Raw genomic sequence first — 15789 nt, 5'->3', positions numbered from 1 at the left:
AAAGACTTCTTTCAAGTCCACAAGGTGCTGCTTGAATGTTGGTGAGGCAATCACAATGTCATCGAGGTAGAATGCACAACATTTATAGATAAGACCTGCCAAAACTGCATTCATAACCCTCTGGAAAGTCGCAGGGGCGTTGCAAAGACTTTGTATTGGAACAGGCCACAGTAAGACCCAAAAGCAGTCTTGGGCCTAGAGCTTTCTTCCACCCCGACCTGCCAGTACCCACGAGCCATGTCTAGCATCAAGATGAACTTGATGATCAATCTATTCTTGGTAGAGGATATGTCTTTTACAGTCACCTGGTTGAGACCTCTATAATCCACAACAAATCTAGCTTCTCCAGAAGGCTTAGGAACAATGACGATTGGTGACGACCAAGGCCCTGAAGCAGGCTCAATGATGTCATTTTCGAACATTGACCGAATCTGTTCCTCTATGAGCTTCTTTCTAAGAGGATAACTGTGATACGGAGGACGATTTATAGGCCTCACATCACCAACCACAATGTGATGAACAGCAATTGTAGTATGACCGATACGCGCTGCAAACAGTCCAGTGAAATCTGACAGCAGATTTCCCAGTTCCTCCTTCTGCAAAGAATTCAGAGCTGCATCATCTAGATTAACAGAGAACTCACAAGGCTCCAAGTAAGGTGAGTCTGGTCCCTCCAAAGAACGCAAAGTTAGCGCTTGAGAGTTCGTCTTCATGCTCCACCCCACCAGGCACATTGTGCGTCCCACGGATAACAGTTCTGCTTGGAACATGGATAGAAATCGAAGCTCTGATGATGAAATCCATCTCAAGAATAAGAAGTGAGGACATTGAAGTCAGGATCATGAAATGATGAAAAGTGCTGGCCTTGGAACCAGGCAGCCATGTAATTCCTACAGGGTCACAATAAGATGAATTGGCTAACCTCAATGGAGTAAGATGAATTGGCTAACCTTGGAACCAGACAGGCAGCCATGTAATTCCTACAGGGTCACAGTAAGATGAATTGGCTAACCTCAATGGAGGAGCTGTCCATGGTTCACACTTCATGTTTCCAGATATGTCCTTGTCAACATAATCTGCTAACACAGCAGACGAGTCACCAGTGTCAAGTTTTGCAGGCACAACTTGGTTCTTGAGTTTTACACTTATCCAGAAATTTGTTCCAGGAAGCATCAGAGGAAGAATCTGCTACATACCCTATATTATGTACTTTAGCAGTGGTAGTCATAGTTACTAGAAACATTTGGCCCCCTGGAGGACTGTTGGGAAACACACTGACATTGTGTCCCACTTCTCACATCCTTTGGTGTCTGGTTTTTCTCTTGTACATTGCTCATGGTCCCCAAATTGTGTGCCTGAACCATCCTGGTGTTGTGGGGAAAACTCAGCTACACGTTCTCTGTTGCCCCGGTCCCCGAGAAGATTTAGGGTTACACTGGGGACAAGTATGTGAAGTATAACCAGGTAAAGAGTATTGAAAGCAGACAACAGCCTTGGCTGATTTAGTAGGAATAGCTGGAGGGCTACTTGAGTCTCTGTGTCCCCGAGTGCAGCATGCAGTTTGTGAGGATATACGAGTATCATACAAAGCAATGGTATGGTTTTCTTGAGCATGTTTGCAGATTAGTTTGATCTGATCTAGTTCAGGAGAAGGATATCTGAGCTTTTTGAATTCACTCAACATATATGCCACAAATGTTGGAAGGGGTTCATCCGGTATTCATCAAGAATACTCTTCCAGATTCTCTCCTGGTTGTGAGAAAGCAGAAAAGCTTTTTTAAAGAGCTCAGAAAAGTCATCCCAGCTATTCAAGTGCTGTTTGAGTACTTGGGACCAATGACTAGGTTCTCCAGACAGAAAACGTGGTCTGTACATCAGAAAAGCCTGTGTTTTGTTTAAAGTCGTCTACAGCACACAACCATTCCATTGGTGGAATTCCTGTGGAACCATTAAACTTTGGTGGCTCCATTTGTGAGTGCTGCAACAGTGAAATAAGCACGTGGGAAGTGCTATTAACGCAGCAGAGTCAGATGTGGCACAACTACCCGAGCATTGGTGTGCATTTCAGGAAGCACTAAGCTTAACCCCAACAGAAGGTGAGATATGTAGGTGACGTGTAACAGGGGAAGATTCACCCTGGGCACCATGCATGACCGAATTCATGTAAGCCCCAGGCAGGCCAGATTTAGGAGTGCATGTAGTGTGAGCAGGTATATAAGGTATGGAAGTACTCAAAGGGACAGACCATGTTGCACTCTGACTAGAAGGAGTAGTTTTAGAGTCAGTCTTTCTGTTTCAAAATTTCAGTCTGTTTTCATAATGAGGAAACGAAACTCCCATTTCCTGATGCTTTAACTAAACTTGACTTTCTAAAGTGTTCAAAAGAGGTGCAGATACGATAGCACGTCTCATAGTGATCAGTGTCAAACGATCATCAAAAGCATCCATTTTCCAATGACATGCAATAACGTTCATCAGTCTCAAAAGATACACAAAATCAGTGACTATAGTGAATGAAATGTTGACTTGAATTTAGAGCATGTGAATATTCTCCAGTTACTAACCAATATATAGTTATGTAACTACACATAAACTAGTTAACATCTGAAACACACAATAAGTGCGGTAACGACAAAATAAAACTTGTAATAGCAACAGTCTCACTTGTTCTTCCCAGAAGCAGTCTGGAGCACTATGCACCTGCAAGCCAAGTTGACACACACCTGTTTTCAGCACAGTAAACACACCCGTTTCCAGCACATAGTCCCACTGCAGACATGTAGCGCATACAGTCACAGAAAAGTTCGTTCACGGAACACCAACAGCTGTGCGAAGAAATCTTTGTCCATGAAAAAAAATGGCATTAAGTGTCCTGACAAAGCAAGCAAAATATCCAGAACAGTACAAAGTCCTCTCTGTAGCCTGAGCAAACACCAGCAGAAAAAAAAAGTTTTGCTTTTGGGTTTAAAGTGAACCCAGTCCAGCAAAAGTGAAAAACATGCATTACCTTCCGAAACTGAGCGATACTTGGAGAAAAGTCCTTAAACATGTCCCACGACACAAACAGCAGTCTCTTCACTGAATAAGGTGGGGCAGCTGTAGTTCATAGCAACCCATGAGGCTAATGTTAGCATCCAGAGGCCTAGCATAGCACCCGTCCTAAGCTAATGGAGCCAAAAGTCTGCGAAAACCGGAAAAAAAATTCATGTCCGGTATCAAAAAAATAAAGAGCAGTAGTCGTCAGATTACACAAATAGGAAAAATGCGAAGCTGGGTGCCCAATAATATAAAACGGACCAACAATCTCCCAAATTACAGTCCACAAAGTGTAGCTAGCTGACACACACAATGATGAACTAAGCCAGTTAGCGTTAGTTCCTGTTAGCCCTGTATGGGAGGACGCAAGAAGTCAACGACACAGGAAAACGGCGAAAATAAGTCAAAAGCCAAAAATGAATGAATAGAAAGTTGAAGGCTCCAATACCATCGAGTATGGGCGCCAAATTGTGATGGAAACTGGTGGGGTGAATGCTCCCAGGGAGAGAGATGCTACTGGGTGGACAGGTACTTGCCCGGTCCTCCAAAGGGAACACGCAGGAGTCAGCAGGTGCGGTGTAATGGAGAACATTTATTGGGCTGGGGAGCACACACACTGCACTCATCACAGTCCAGAATAACAGCAGTAGGCAGAACATACAGGCTACAACCTAGAGCTATCCACCATGTGCATATAACTATTGGCATCTCCACACTCTCTCTCTCTCTCCAAGTATTAACATTGTAGTGCGCATTCGCGGGGTCTAAGGCACTTAAAAGTGACTGTCACAATCCGCTGACACCGCTCTTATTTTACATGACTTACCACTTCATGGCTGAGTTGCTGTGGTTCCCAAATGTTTTCACTTTGTTATAATATCACTGACAGTTAACTGTGGAATATTTAGTAGCAAGGCAATTTTATGGCAGGACTTATTCACGGAACCACGCTGGAATTCACTGAGCTCCTGAGAGTGACCCATTCTTTCACAAATGTTTGTAGAAGCTGTCTGTATGCCTTGGTGCTTGGTTTTATACAACTATGGCCATGGAAGTGATTGGAACACTTGAAATCAATTATTTGGATGGGTGACTGAATACTTTTGGCAGTATAATTATTGCCAGTCACAAATAAGGGTGATTCAGAATTGTTTTGTGGTAGGGTTATGAATGGCAAGTGTTTCATTATTAAATGTTACTGTCACCAATGTTAGTGTGTGATGATTGGTGAGGAAAAATCATTGCTCCACCCATGAGGTCTTGAAAAAGCATTTGAATACCTGAGCTGATTTCAAGTTCTGCACACTGCTTTCTGTGACTTCCATATTGACTTTCTGGGTTTTAAGAGGTCTTCATCTTTGCTTCATTTATTATTGTGTGTATGTACCTTTTGCAGAAATGCAGCTCACTGTAAACAGCAGCATTAATATGGACTTACTGATGTATACTGTTTCGATACATGTGCCAGTGTTGCAGGTGTTGGTGGGGATTTTCCTCTTTGTGAACAGCCTGATGATTTTCACCTTTTTGAAAAAGGAGGTATTCAGGGAGGACACTCGCTACATTTTGTTTGCACAAACCCTGTTTGTTGACTCTGCTTTCATGGTTGTGAACAATATCCTCTTTATTTGTTATGGTTTTCAGTACCGCATCCACATGATTCCTTGCATTATCCTCTGTTTAGCAATGACTTTTTTTTACATTTGTACTCCACTGACTCTTGTGGCAATGTGTCTGGAGCGCTATGTTGCTATATGCATGCCTTTAAGACATGCTGCCATCTCTACAAGCAGGAATAGATGTTTTGGATTTTTTATCATATGGGGTATCAGCTCCATAGCCCCAATCTTTAATTTTATAGCTTATCTCTCAACGGTCCATTCTAGTGCTCTGTTCTCATATGCTTTGTGTAGTGTAGAGTTATTGTTGGGGGAAGAGTGGGTGGCACAAACACGTGCTTTAATTTTCCAGATCATTTTCTTCTTTATGATCGTTGTTGTTTTGTTCACCTACATCAAAATAATGATTGCAGCCAGAGCCGCCTCCTCTGACAATAAGAAATCAACCAAGAGTCTCCGAACTGTGATACTTCATGCCTTTCAGCTGTCTCTGTCTATAGTTCAGTTTGTAACACCATATATAGAAATAGCATTTTGGAAGGGTGATGTTATGATGTTTATTAATGTTAGGTACTCCAGTTTTGTTGTTTTTATGATTGTACCACGTTGTCTCAGTCCACTGATTTATGGTCTCAGAGATGAGAGATTTTTTATTGTTTTGAGACATTATGCATGCTATGGTGTTGATAATCTTTCCCAATCTTTGTCCATTCGAAGCAAAGTAAGACCTATATAACTGAATAAATCAGCATTTGAAAGTTTTTACCCAATATTTTACAATATATGTGTAAGTTAATAAAAATGCTTAACTCTTCACTGTAATCAGGTACACAAGTTTTTAAAATCCCAATCTAACTTTTCATTTTTAATTTGATTTAACTATCCTAATTTAACTTCTAATTAGATTTTTAATTGAATGATATTCTCTTTTAAATGTACTGTTTTGTCATGTTTTAATTTTTTTAATGTTCTTTGTTTTTGTATTTGCGTTTACTTTGTTTGAACAACTCTGACTCTGACTCATTTGTAAAGTACTTTGATTGACAGAAGTGTTTGAAAGGTGCTATATATAAACTTTTTAGATTTTACAGTACAGTAACGTCTTTCAGTACAATTGAATAATAGGGCCTATGAGCCTCTTTAGGTAATTTTTTATTTTTATTTTTTTTTACTATTTGTAATAATAATTGTGCTGTTATTAAATTCACTTGAACTTAACCTCTTAAAATTCCAGGCTTATTACATATTAAGGCATATTCAGTATCTACAGGGCCTTACGTGCAAAGTGTTGGTGCTGTTTTGAGGTTACAGAAGTGTGTAATAAAACGTTGGGCCATATTGTGGTCCTTGGTTAATTAGACTTAACAGAATCAAAACACAGAATACTTTTTTTTTCCTGAATATTTTTTTCTTCGCTTTTGCCTTTAAACCATTTACCAAGGCACAATTAGACCGTTTCCACAATCTCAACAGACAAATTTAACAGATTCTGATTGTTACTGATGGAACTGATGCAGACAATCAGTGATCAGTGAAATCCCAATAGTAAAATGGATTCTAAGTTAGTTCAATGGACTTAGTATTAGGATGCCATACCTTGTAGAAGTGGTCTGTATTAGAACGTAATGCACAGGTTAAATACTCCAGTACCATTAATTCTCTTAAGATCTTATGCCAGCCACTTGCAGTTGGAACCTTGTCAGTAACCCACTGTATGAAAATATTCTTCCTTGCTGCAAAGGTAAGTATGTCGTTGTTCTTTCATTCACTGAAGTTACTTTTCTCACTGAGAATACCCAAAATCAAAGATATTGGATCTAAATCAACCTCATTTTCAAAGATGTTCCCAGTTTCTCTTCTATCTTAGCCTAATACTGCCACATACCATGCCCAAAAACAGTGGGTAATAGACCTTCTCTGCGTTTAGCACTTCAGACAGAGTGGTGAGGCTGCTTTTGCACGGTTACAAACAGAAATGGACTTTGCGTGTTTCCAGATGTTCCCCTAATCCTCATCACTTATAGCTACACAGTTTCCACTCCCAAGCATTCCTAAGCTCAGATGTATGAGTTGCTGGTTTAAGTTTCAACACATTGTAAAATAGGCTCATTGATATTTTCCCAAGGGGATACAATAGGAGTCTTTCTCTAGAGGTTTCATGAAAATTGTTGGTCAATGAAGTGTCCTTGAAAATGTAACTCTGAATTTGTAAAAATCTAAAATTTTGTCTCCATAAATGATATTGCTAACTCGGGTGTTTGTAAGACAATTAAATGCCTATCTTTAAAAAGGCTTGCTAACCTTTTAATGCCTTTAGCTGCGCAGACTTGAAAGCCTGCATCATGACTGCCCGGGTTATTAATAATTGATGTTCGAACAGAAGTTAATTTTCACCTTCCTTCAAGACACCACACACCCCTCCATATCTGAAGTATAACTGTAGTTACAGGATTATCACAGCTCCGTCAGACCGTCAGTAAAGTCTAATGTTTGGTATGTCCAAACCCATGGAGCTTGGTAATTGCAAAACATCAAATTTAAGCCTTGCTTTACGTTTACTCCATATGAAAGAACTGTACCAATTATTTGTATTTCATCACCTTGCTAGAAAATCAAACAGGAATCATCTGTATTGGTTACAAAAGTCACCCACTGAGTCACAGGACTAACTCTTGATATTTAAGTGAATCGATCTTGACAAAAGAGACATTGAGGAGGATAATTCTGTTTTATTTTAAAACTGTTGATTAATGACTCATTTGATACGTGTCTTTGTTTTTTTTTTTTTTGTTGGTTTTTCTGCTGATTATCTTGATTATTGCTGTTGGTCATAATTGTTGGTTTTGTTCTTGGTGGCTGAATTTATAGTTTTGTTTTTTTTTTTGTTTTGTTTTTTTGAGGTTATTTTGGGTTAGATAACTGAGAAGGTGATTTTAAATCTAAAGAGAAATAACAGAAGAAATGAGTATTAATTACTGTTTTCTAAATAGGGGGTAAACGCTAAACATCAAAACTAAACCATAACCCAGTGATAATACTTACCTTAACCGGAGGAACCGGAATCTATAAGAGCCTAGAAGGAAAAGAAAGAGAGCAAAATTAGTTGTTAAAATAGCTGTAAATAGGTTATAATAATCAATACTTGCCTGAGGGCTGCGAGTATCTCAACCTGAAATAAATATTACTGGTTAATAGCATTGATTAATAATATTGAATAACGCAAACACTAACGGAAACTAGAATCACTTACCTCTGATTCTCAATACCTTGATACCTGGAAGGTTGACCAAACACTGCTTATTCCTTGAGGGAACTTTTTCTTGTGTGTGTACTTTTATTTATTGTATTCTGTCAAAGTTGAGAGATCTGTGTTTTACATAATTTTCAATACAGTTCATGACTTACCTCATATCTGGTCTTGATTCTTTCAAGTCTCTCGCTTCACGGGCGAACCTAACTAGTCCATTGGTTATCTTTACTCTCTGTTCAGGTAAGCCACAACATGCGTATTACATACAAGTGTTACATGTAAATTTTGGCAAGCCAGCAAGGATCAATAAGAACTGAAACTGCGAGACCAGTTAATTGACACACACACAGAAATAAGCTAAACAAAAGCCAGAACTGACTGAATAATTTGGGCAATATAATTATTTCCAGTCACAAATAAAGGGTGGTTCAGAATTGTTTTGTGGTAGGGGTATGGATGGCATTTCTCAGAAATTTCCATTTCCTTCCAAAAATTGAGGATTAATTAAATAATGAAAAAGAAAAAAAGTGTTTGAAGTGTTTCATTATTAAATGTCACTGTCACCAATGTTAGTGTGTGATGATTGGTGAGGAAAAATCATTGCTCCACCCATGAGGTCTTGAAAAAGCATTTGAATACCTGAGCTGTGTGATTTCAAGTTCTGCACACTGCTTTCTGTGACTTCAATATTGACTTTCTGGGTTTTAAGAGGTCTTCATCTTTGCTTCATTTATTATTGTGTGTATGTACCTTTTGCAGAAATGCAGCTCACTGTAAACAGCAGCATTAATATGGACTTACTGATGTATACTGTTTTGAGACAAATGCCAGTGTTGCAGGTGTTGGTGGGGATTTTCCTCTTTGTGAACGGCCTGATGATTTTCACCTTTTTGAAAAAGGAGGTATTCAGGGAGGACACTCGCTACATTTTGTTTGCACAAACCCTGTTTGTTGACTCTGCTTTCATGGTTGTGAACAATATCCTCTTTATTTGTTATGGTTTTCAGTACCGCATCCACATGATTCCTTGTATTATCCTCTGTTTAGCAATGACTTTTTTTTACATTTGTACTCCACTGACTCTTGTGGCAATGTGTCTGGAGCGCTATGTTGCTATATGCATGCCTTTAAGACATGCTGCCTTCTCTACCAGCAGGAATAGATGTTTTGGATTTTTTATCATATGGGGTATCAGCTCCATAGCCCCAATCTTTAATTTTATAGCTTATCTCTCAACGGTCCATTCTAGTGCTCTGTTCTCATATGCTTTGTGTAGTGTAGAGTTATTGTTGGGGGAAGAGTGGGTGGCACAAACACATGCTTTAATTTTCCAGATCATTTTCTTCTTTATGATCGTTGTTGTTTTGTTCACCTACATCAAAATAATGATTGCAGCCAGAGCCGCCTCCTCTGACAATAAGAAATCAACCAACAAGAGTCTCCGAACTGTGATACTTCATGCCTTTCAGCTGTTTCTGTCCATAGTTCAGTTTGTAACACCATATGTAGAAATAGCATTTTGGAAGGGTGATGTTATGATGTTTATTAATGTTAGGTACTCCATTTTTGTTGTTTTTATGATTGCACCACGTTGTCTCAGTCCACTGATTTATGGTCTCAGAGATGAGAGATTTTTTATTGTTTTGAGACATTATGCATGCTATGGTGTTGATAATCTTTCCCAATCTTTGTCCATTCGAAGCAAAGTAAGACCTATATAACTGAATAAATCAGCATTTGAAAGTTTTTGCACAGTATTTTACAATATATGTGTAAGTTAATAAAAATGCTTAACTCTTCACTGTAATCAGGTACACAAGTTTTTAAAATCCTAATCTAACTTTTCATTTTTAATTTGATTTAACTATCCTAATTTAACTTCTTTAAATTGATTTTTAATTGAATGGTATTCTGTTGTAAATGTACTGTTTTGTCACATTTTGTTTTAATGTTCTTTTTGTTTTAATGGTCTTTGTTTTTTTGTTTTTTTTGATTGACAGCAGTGTTTGAAAGGTGCTATGTATAAAAAAAAAACTTGCCTTGCCTTGTCTTACATTTCAGTAAAGTCTGCCTCAATGATTTTCCAGGCTGACTACAACAATATTTTTTTTTAGATTTTACAGTACAGTAACGTCATTCAGTACAATTGAATAATAGAGCCTATGAGCCTCTTTAGGTAATACATTTTTTTTTTACTATTTGTAATAATAATTGTGCTGTTATTAAATTCAATTGAACTTAACCTCTTAAAATTCCAAGCTTATTACATATTAAAGCATATTCAGTAACTCTAGGGCCTTACGTGGAAAGCGTTGGTGCTGTTTTGAGGTTACAGAAGTGCGTAATAATACGTTGGGCCATATTGTGGTCCTTGGTCAATTACAGTTAACAGAATCAAAACACAGAATACTTTTTTTCTGAATATTTCTTTCTTGGCTTTTGCCTTTAAACCGTTTACCAAGGCACAATTAGACCGTTTCCACAATCTCAACAGACAAATTTAACAGATTCTGATTGTTACTGATGGAACTGATGCAGACAATCAGTGAAATCCCAGTAATATAATGAATGCTAAGTTAGTTATACCTTAAGTATAACTGTAGTTACAGGATTATCACAGCTCTCTCCAACTGATTTGAAGTGTTTAAAGAGTAAAAGATCAGAAGCAGGATATCTTGATAAGGACTTTTCAAGGTCCAACCATGTAGAGGTTTTTTTTTTTTTTTTTTTTTTTTTAACTGTTTATCTATTCAAAGATATATCTTAAATATGCAGACCATCAATAAAGTCCCATGTTTGGTATGTCCAAACCCATGGAGCTTGGTAATTGCAAAACATCAAAATAAAGCCTTGCTTTTCGTGTACTCCATATGAAAGAACTGTACCAATTATTTGTATCTCACCACCTTGCTAGAAAATCAAACCTGAATCATCTGTATTGGGTACAAAAGTGCTATGCGCCCCAACCAGGGAACAGTTAGCAAGTTCCGTCTAGGTCTTGCCTTATCTTTTCCAACAGGGGATGTAAAATTGACTGTATATAACTGTTTGAATTCTGAAGTCCACTTGAAAGGAAATGTTGGGGTAGTGGTAGATGCTAATTTTAATCCACCTACAAGCATAGCTCCTGACTTTGTAGAGTTGATTTTATAGCCTGAGAAGGATCCAAATAAATCGATGTTGTTAATAAGGGTTGGTATTGAGGTGTTTGAAATAAATTTTTGAACGTCATCTGCATGGAGGGTTATTTTATGATTTTTAGTCTTCAACAGAGTTCTCCACTCTGATCACCTTAGCCAATGTTTCAGTGACTAGTGAGAGAACTGGGGGTGACAGAGCACACCCTTGTCTAGTCCAGCTGTGTAAAGTAAAACACTCTGACCTCATAGTGTTTGTATTGACTAATGCTTTAGGATCTTCATACAACACTTTTACCCACTAATAAAATTAGCTCCAAGATTAAACTTTTCCAAAACAAATAAAAGTACAACCATTCTACATGGTAGAATGCCTTCTCTGCATCCAGAGAAAACACTAGGCCACTGATTCCTCATTGTTTAAGAACCTGAACATGTTATTGTATGAATTATGACCTTTCATGAAACCATTGATTGTAAATGGAAACATGTTTTCTAAATGAGAGTACACTGTATTTACAAAAGTATTCAGTCACCCATCCAAATCATTGAATTCAGGTGTTCCAGTCACTTCTATAAAACTAAACAACTTGGCATGCAGATTGCTTTTACAAACATTTGTAAAAGAATGGGTCGCTCTCAGGAGCTTAGTGAATTCCAGCATGGTCCGTGATAGGATGCCACCTGTGCAACAAGTCCAATCGTGAAATTTCCTCACTAGTAAATATTCCACAGTCAATTGTCAGTGGTATTATAACAAAGTGGAAGCGACTGGGAACAACAGCAACTTGGCCACGAGGTGGTAGGCCATGTAAAATAACAGAGCAGGGTCAGCGGATGCTGAGGCACAAAGTGCACAGAGGTCGCCAACTTTCTGCAGAGTCAATCACTAGTCACTCCAGAGAACATGTCTCCACTGCTGTAGAGTCCAGTGGTGGCGGGCTTTACATTACTGCATTCAGCAATTTGCCTTGCACTTAGTGATGTGATGCTTGGGTGCAGCTGCTCTGCCATGGAAACCCATTACATTAAGTGCTCTTTGCTCTGTCCTTGAGCTAATCTTGAAGGCTACATGAAGTTTGGAGGTCTCTAATCATGCTTCTCTGTCTGGCAAGCCGATGGATGAGTGGGTTTGGTGGGTGCCAGGAGAACAGTACTTGTTTGACTGCATTGTGCCAAGTGTAAAGTTTGGTGGAGGGGGGGATTATGGTGTGGGGTTGTTTTTCAGGAGTTTGGCTCAGCACCTTAGTTCCAGTGAAAGGAACTCTTAAAGCTTTAGCACCAAGAGATTTTGGACAATTTCATGCTCCCAACTTTGTGAGAACCCATTCCAACGCAATCGTGGACATGGGTTGAGCTGGTCGACCACAGGCTCAAGGCTTGGGCTAGCCCCAGCCCGTTTCCAAGTGACCTTGAGACTCAACAGCAGGTGTGCTGGCCTTTTCCTTAGGCTTATATTTCAGGATAAATCACAACATGAAGTATATACAGTTAAAGTCTCCCACCACAACCATAATATCCTACCCCAGATCAGGGAAATCTCAGAATATCTCAAGAAAGCTAGAAGGGTGAACCTGGGAACAGTACACATTCGTAAATGCCTTGGTTTGACCAAACATAACTCCCACACTGTCACATATTGTTCCTGCTCATCCTCCACACACTTCAGGACCCTGAATGGGATATTCTTCCTTATTAAAACAGTCACTCCCCTGTGAGAGAAAATGGAGGGTAAGCTAAAGGGAACTGAGGGAAAGATCCTAGAGCTAAACAGCGAATGTAAAAAGCATAAAATAGCTGCCATGAATGCCCAGAGAACATGTAAAAAAACCTAAGCAAATCACTGACCAAGGTTGAACAGCAACAGACCAATTGTAATTCTAAATCAAAACGTCAGTGCCAGTCTGTACCTGTAGGCCCTATATCCAGAATTGGAAGCAATCCACTCTGATGGATCAGAAACCTCCTCCTCTAATGAGGATTCTGAACCTACAAGCGATAAGGCAGTTCAGATGAGACCAATCACTATTAGATCATCTGAGGCCCTTAATAAGGGTGGTGAAGTTAAGCAAGAGGGACAGTGAAGGTGGAGCAGTTTGGAGATAAAGCCAGAGAGGCTAGGTTGAGATGGTTTGGACATGTGTTGAGGAGGAATAGTGGATATATTGGGCAAAGAATGTTTGAGATGGAGCTGCCGGGTAGAAGGAGAAGAGGTAGATCTCAGAGAAGGTTTATGGATGTAGTGAAGGTGGACATGGAGATTGGTTGGTGTGAAAGTAGAGGAGGCAATGGATAGGGCAAGATGGAGGCAGATGATCCGCTGTGGCGACCCCTAAAGGGAGCAGCCAAAAGAAGAAGTTAGAAGAAGAAGAAGAAGAAGTTAAGCAAACGAGAGTAGAAGTTGATCGTGTTCCTTTAGATGCAGCCACTTTGGACAAGCTGTCCAAGGAATTTAAACCTCCTAGGGAAATGGGGCTTGACTTCATTGATCTCATGCAAAAGAAAAGGACCCTCTACTTATTGCACCCCAATGATGCTGTTGCCATAGCAAGCCAAGCACTTAACGTAACAGATAGTAGACAGCTTGCTAATAAGATATTGGATGCGTTGGGTGACAAAGGCCAGGACATTGACATTGAAAGGAGTTGGAAAGCTTTTAATGACTGGATCAGCTGTAAATGTCGCAGAACTACTGATTGGAAAATAAAATGAAATAACCAAATGCAGACAGAAAAGAGGAGAATCGGCTGCAGATTTCTGTGAGCGTTTTGAAAGAGTCTTCCTGTGTCACTCTGGTATTCCTAAATGCAGTAGTGATAACACTGATACTATAACTGATAGTCCTCATTTTAGACAACTTGTTGTGTCACTGCAATCAGATCTTAGGCAAGCACTAGTGACTGCTGTTCCAAACTGCCGTAAAACCAAATGGAGGAACCTTAAAGATGAGCTTGATCACCTGTGATAGACTGTGATTTGGATTTCTGCAATGTTCCTGCATCTATACATGTACTCACAGAGAGTAGCTCTAACCCAAGCTCCAGGCAGAACTTTACTTCCAACAGGAAGGATAAGTTATCTGAATGTCATTACTGCCATAATTTTGGTCATCAGGCCAGACACTGTCGTAAAATGCAGGCAGGAATACACAAAATAGGTGCGAGGTTGAACAGGACAAGAAATCCCTTTGAGGGAATTTCACAGGGAGGCCCAGCAGGAAACCTTTTTCAGGGAATTTCAAAGGAGCAGCTATCTTTGATAATCAAAACCATGCAATTGTCTTTGGTATTGAAGGTGATAGGAGTCATAGTTTCATCTGTTCCTGTTAACAAATTATTCTGATGCTTAAGCTTATCTAGGTGTTGAACTGTCTTTCTGTTGTTATTTAAGCCAGATGTAAAAGCCTGTTTTGATTTGTTTGTAAGCAATGGACATTAGGGCAAAATAGTTTGTTGTGTGAATTGTTATGCTGGTGTACAGTAATGAGGGAAATTGACTACTAAGTGGTTCAATTTTGCCTGATAGAAGCCTTGAGATCAATGCAATTTTGGGCCTCCGGCCCTTTTGAAGACATCTCCATGGGTAGGGTCACAGTAGGTAGGGCTTGATTGTAAAAGCTTCATTTGCCATAATAACCTGTGACACAGGCCCCAGCTTAGGTGCAAAGAGAAATAGACAAGGTGGGTGCACTAATACAATTAGTAAAATTCCACTTTTCCAGGAATCTTGATGCAGCAGCTTTCCAGAGCTTTTCTGTTGCCAGTGACATTTACTATTCCTTCATGTATATCCATTGCATGAGGACATTGCAGTCGACTTTTGCCACAGTTGACATGGCAACTATGGTTCTAAATAAGTCCCCCGTACTCATGACTCTGTGACATACAATGCGATGCATGATGATTGCCAATTGATACTTTCTGTATTAAAAAGCTTACATAATAAAGAAAATATGTTTCTTCTCTAAAAGTATCTCTAAGCAGGCTATTAATTTTTGGGTGTTTATAATCTTACATCTAAAATATGTGCAGAAGTGCTTATTATGATGTTTCAGCTCCTGTATAAGATGGTAAAGTTCTTCGTGCTCCTTTTTTGTTACATTGGATGTACCCTAAAGTTGATGTACCTGTTTACATTTTTCTGCTAGCAGCAAAAGAACGTCTTCATCACTTGAAGACATTTTGTCAGCTCCTTTTTTTTGCTGCAAAAAAAATTTGAATGAGGTTGCAATATTCCTAAAAATCACACTGCATCCAGTGTGTATAATTTCATGGCATTTTTCATGTACATTTGGTGTGGAACGGTCTTTATTTTGTGATCATAGCCAGGTGTAAAAATAACACACTGGTGTATGTGGTTGTGGTAGAAAAATATTTTTTTTTGTCACCAATGTGCTATTTCACAATCATGTGTGGATGAAGAAAGATCTACTAAAAGATTACTTTGAGAAGGTCCTTAACTCTTCCTGCCCAGAACAGTATTTGGAGAGAACAAGAAACAGTGGGAGAATAAGCTTTGCTGCCATGCATAAGTCAGTTGAGATAAAGTAACTTAAACTTGCTATCAAGCCCAGAAAATTTTAGCTGTGACTTTAAAAGCACTGGACCCACCTCATGCCATGATAACACAGCCCACACCAGTAGAATAGAATAGAATAGAATAGAATGCCTTTATTGTCACTATACACAGTACAATGAGATTAAGAGCATCTCCATCTCAGTGCAAACACACAATGTAAACAAATGAC

The 15789-nt window shown here is 39.1% G+C and overlaps 2 protein-coding genes across 2 annotated transcripts; both read left to right on the top strand.

Moving 5' to 3' along the window:
• The first annotated feature begins 4434 nt into the window (after window positions 1-4434).
• On the top strand, window positions 4435-5391 carry LOC108436484 (odorant receptor 131-2-like). The gene has a single exon (XM_017713006.2). The coding sequence runs from the start codon at window positions 4435-4437 to the stop codon at window positions 5389-5391; it is 957 nt and encodes a 318-aa protein (XP_017568495.2).
• Window positions 5392-8666: 3275 nt separating this feature from the next.
• Window positions 8667-9626, top strand: LOC108436485 (odorant receptor 131-2-like). Its single transcript, XM_017713007.2, has one exon. The coding sequence runs from the start codon at window positions 8667-8669 to the stop codon at window positions 9624-9626; it is 960 nt and encodes a 319-aa protein (XP_017568496.2).
• Window positions 9627-15789: the final 6163 nt, after the last annotated feature.

Source organism: Pygocentrus nattereri, chromosome 17 (assembly GCF_015220715.1).
Source record: "Pygocentrus nattereri isolate fPygNat1 chromosome 17, fPygNat1.pri, whole genome shotgun sequence".
In the NCBI taxonomy this organism is placed as follows: Eukaryota; Metazoa; Chordata; class Actinopteri; order Characiformes; family Serrasalmidae; genus Pygocentrus; species Pygocentrus nattereri.
Note: the sequence above shows the minus strand (reverse complement) of the source record. Positions and strands in the feature narration are given on the sequence as shown.